The sequence below is a fragment of the Eucalyptus grandis genome, chromosome 8 (genome assembly GCF_016545825.1).
Source record: "Eucalyptus grandis isolate ANBG69807.140 chromosome 8, ASM1654582v1, whole genome shotgun sequence".
Lineage (NCBI taxonomy): Eukaryota > Viridiplantae > Streptophyta > Magnoliopsida > Myrtales > Myrtaceae > Eucalyptus > Eucalyptus grandis.
This window is the reverse complement of record NC_052619.1, coordinates 17,071,581-17,075,481: the sequence shown is the minus strand read 5'-3', so window position 1 is coordinate 17,075,481 and position 3,901 is coordinate 17,071,581. Positions and strand designations below refer to the sequence as shown.

At 39.7% G+C, this 3,901-nt stretch overlaps 1 protein-coding gene across 1 annotated transcript; it reads right to left on the bottom strand.

Moving 5' to 3' along the window:
• Nucleotides 1–1,617: 1,617 nt before the first annotated feature.
• LOC120287020 (rust resistance kinase Lr10-like) lies at nucleotides 1,618–2,646 on the bottom strand. Its single transcript, XM_039299658.1, has one exon. It carries the CDS (start codon nucleotides 2,644–2,646, stop codon nucleotides 1,618–1,620), a length of 1,029 nt encoding a protein of 342 aa, XP_039155592.1.
• Nucleotides 2,647–3,901: the final 1,255 nt, after the last annotated feature.

Sequence of the window (3,901 nt, the reverse complement as noted above, 5' to 3'; positions counted from 1 at the left end):
CATCACGTATCTAGCGATAATCTTGCCCGTCCTTCATTGGAAGCACAAGGAATGAGAATAAAGGCTGCATTAGACGCTGCACATGCACCGATTTCTCATCTCTCGAACCTCATCGCTGGTGGCCACCAGGCTACAAACTTCAGGGACCTTTCCAACCATCGACTTCTAATGGCTCGAAGCTGAGCCACTTGAATTCATACCCTGTCCTTTATTTTCGCTGAAGGTACTTATGACTTTTAATGCTGTTTAGCTCGACATTCTGCGTCGTCGATCTTACTTGGTTTGGATTTCCTACTGGCAAATCTCTTCATGTAAAGGTTTGGCTTGGAATATTACTTGTCAGCATACTTGCATAGACATGGCAGTTCTGTTCTTTTACCCATCAGTGCATTTGATTCTTTGTGCATCAAATCTGAAAAAAGCTTGTAATATGCTATTTGAGAGTCAGCTTTCAGCGGTGATCTCGAACAATTTCATGTTCTTCAAACCGAAACTTGATCAGTCATTGAAAGCCTTCAATTTCTGACCTTGTACTAGGGAGGTCCTTTCTGCTTAATCTGTTTCTAGATACTTTAAAAGCCATCTAAAGTAATTGAAAAGACCATGCGGAAAAAGTTAATTGCTGTTGCACTTGGCGAGGCGACCCAAGTTCAAGTAGCAGCATGCGATTTTGCTACTTCTCTATGCACTCTTTCTCCTGATGAATGGTTTGTTGGCAGCTTCCATACAGGAGCACCTCGCTGATTTGGCATCAGGTCAGGGCTCTATGTCTGTAATATCCAAGTGAAGTGGATATCACGTGTTCCTTATCAACATCGGTGTCTGGAGGAATGTTAGCTAAGCAAGAAAACTCATGTGCGGGGGAAAACAGCGAGGAATATAATACTTGCTCGAAAGAATGTAAGGCACCATCTCATGACCTATCATCGAGTGAACACACAAATTCTTACTATATTGAGATATCGTGCTTTTGTAATACATCACATCCTCTAACATGACATCACGTGTTCAATTTCCATTTGTCGTAAAGGCAAAAATTGTCAGCCTACTCTGTCTATCCTCTTTGATATGTGCCGATCGTTCATCGATGAGGCTAGGACCCATCCAGCAACATGAGGTCGAAGTTGGAGATTGCTTGAACAGGTAGCTATTGTTGAGCTGGCTGATCGAGCGGGGGTTGAAGGGTGGGGGTGAGAGACTTTGATGGAAATGAGAGATTCATTGCTCAAAATGTAAACATTAACATGAAGAAAAAATTACGTTGTTATGCCAAGAGGATTCACATGAAACAGAAATTTAATGAATGCCATACGACTTTCATTGTCATTTATAAAATATGGACATAATGAGTCTACTAGAAAACACCAATGTTATATGAAAAACATGTAAAAGCTTCACGGTACATGTTGATAGTACTAATTATATTTCGCATCTCATTTCTACAAGAGGGAACAATCACACAATATATGATTTCGTAAACTCATTGTCATGGTAAAATTGATAACTGCCAGAAATTATCGGAGCACTTGACGAAGACGAGACTATTTCGAGTTCTATCTCAGTGTTGTCATCATCAACCGGCACCTCTATAGGATACAAAAGTGGTTTTGGAGGCAACTACAGTTTATTGATATCTCCTTCAAGCATATCTAGGACTTTCCTCATTGATGGCCAATCATTAGGGCTCAGCTGGATACACCATAGTGCAACAATTATCATCTTGCTTGTTGTTTCTCTTTCCTCTTCTATGATTTCTACCCTTTCAACCTCCTTTTCTTTGCCAAGTTGATCATAAACCCACAAAGGAAAGTAAATTTGACTTGAATGCTCTGCATGTGCATTTATATTTCTCCTTCTACCGGCCATTTCCATCAACATCATGCCGAAACTATAAACATCGGCTTTATAAGAAATGCCACCAATGTCTTTATAGAATAGCTCAGGCGCCATATAACCCAAGGTTCCTCTTGCTACAGTCAACGATACTATGCTATGGCCAATGGGATAAAGTCTTGCGAGTCCAAAGTCAGAAATTTTCGGAGTGAAACTTTGGTCTAGGAGAATGTTGTGTGGCTTGATATCAAAATGTAGAATTTGCATATCACATCCCCGATGTAGATACTCTATCCCTCTAGCTATGCCAAGAGAGATCTCATGCATTTTCTTATAATCAAGAGGATCATCACCATCCTTATTCGAAATGTGTTTATCTAAAGAGCCATTCAGCATGAAATCATTGACTAGAGCTTGTTTGGAGTAGTCGAAGCAAAAACCAACAAGTTGCACTACATTGACGTGGTGGATCCTTCCAATTGTGCCCACTTCACTAGTAAAATCTTGGCCATTAGATTCTGATTTGTTCAAAATCTTTACCGCAACTTCATTACCACTTCTAAGGATTCCTCTATACACACAACCATATCCCCCCTCACCTAATTTGCATTTGAAATTTTTTGTAATCTTCTTGATATCTGAGTAAGAATACCTTATGGGCAAAAAGTTGTTGTGAGCTTGTAAGAATTCTTCGATGTTCGCATCGATTGCTTGGTGCCTTCTCATCCACTTATAGATTAGAAGTATCAACATAAATGGAGTTCCAAGTATGAATTTTGCTGCAATGTAGTTGGCTGCATAGAAATTGTCCATAGATTAGCGTAGTGCAATATTAAAATTAAAAATTAAACGTAATTTTTATTTTTAATCAGAGTGCTGCTTGGGAACTTTATAGTGGTGAGGAGAAAAGGGCTAGTCATACCCAAGACAAAGGCGAGGCTCCGACCCACAGATGCCGCATAATAATACTTGGCCCACGTAGCATAATCTAAGATGACCGAGAAGGACTAATTAGAATCGACGATCAATCAATGAAGAATTAAATCTATCATTTTAGCATTTAAACAAAAAAAAAAAAATTACTCTCCTAGATAGGCGCTTACATCGCAATTTATTCTATTCACTCGGGGAATCCATGTTATCACAGCATGATCTTTTCCCTAAAAAAAACATGATTTTTGCTTTTGTTCCCTGAAGATATATCGAATGATTCATAAGTTCACATCTCACTATGGCATAGTTCTAATTTACAAAGATCATCCAGGACGCGTGCAATTTATTCACCTGCATAAGAATAACAGCCATGCAAGGGACACGAGCAACTATCAAATCAACCATCTTCCCCCAAACATTTATAAAGTAATAGTGTCAAATCTAGAAAAACGGTCCATAAATTGTAAAATTAAAAAGAGCAATGCATGCCGAATCCACTAAGAAATCTTATTAAACTTTTCAACTTAAGTGACGTGGCAATTTTTTTCTGTTGTGTTTTTAGAGAAATTGTGTCTTAATTTGTGGATTGTATTAAAAATACCCAACTAAAATTTGCCACATCACTTGGTAAGTAAATTTCGGCAAGATATCTTAGTAAAGCTAGGATTCAAGGAAAGGAGGGAGTAAGGAAGGAAGCAAGAAAGAAAGTGAAGGCTTTATTTAATTTGGGCTTAAGGCCCGTCCGCCCAAGTTGGGCCAAGAGAGCCCGGCCCACGGGAATATGGCCCGTGGATGGGGGGAGGTATAAAAGGGAGAGAGAGAGAGAAGACAATTTTGGAATTAGAAATTACGCACGTCTTTTCTCTCCCATTTTCTCTCTCAAAAGGAACAATAGGCATACGGCTTCTAATTCTTCCCTTCAAGGCTTCATCGGATCGAATTCGACCGGATTTTCTTCCTCAATCGGCGTCGGTGTTTAATCGTGGCTAAAGGTACGCTCGAATCCGTGGTGTGCCTTAGGATCGGTGATGCGTGTTCGTTTTCCCGGGCTTGTCTTCCGCATTGATTTAGGGTTCGATTTAGTATCGAATCCGGCTTTTCGGGATCAGTCATTCCCAACATTGGTATCGAGCCT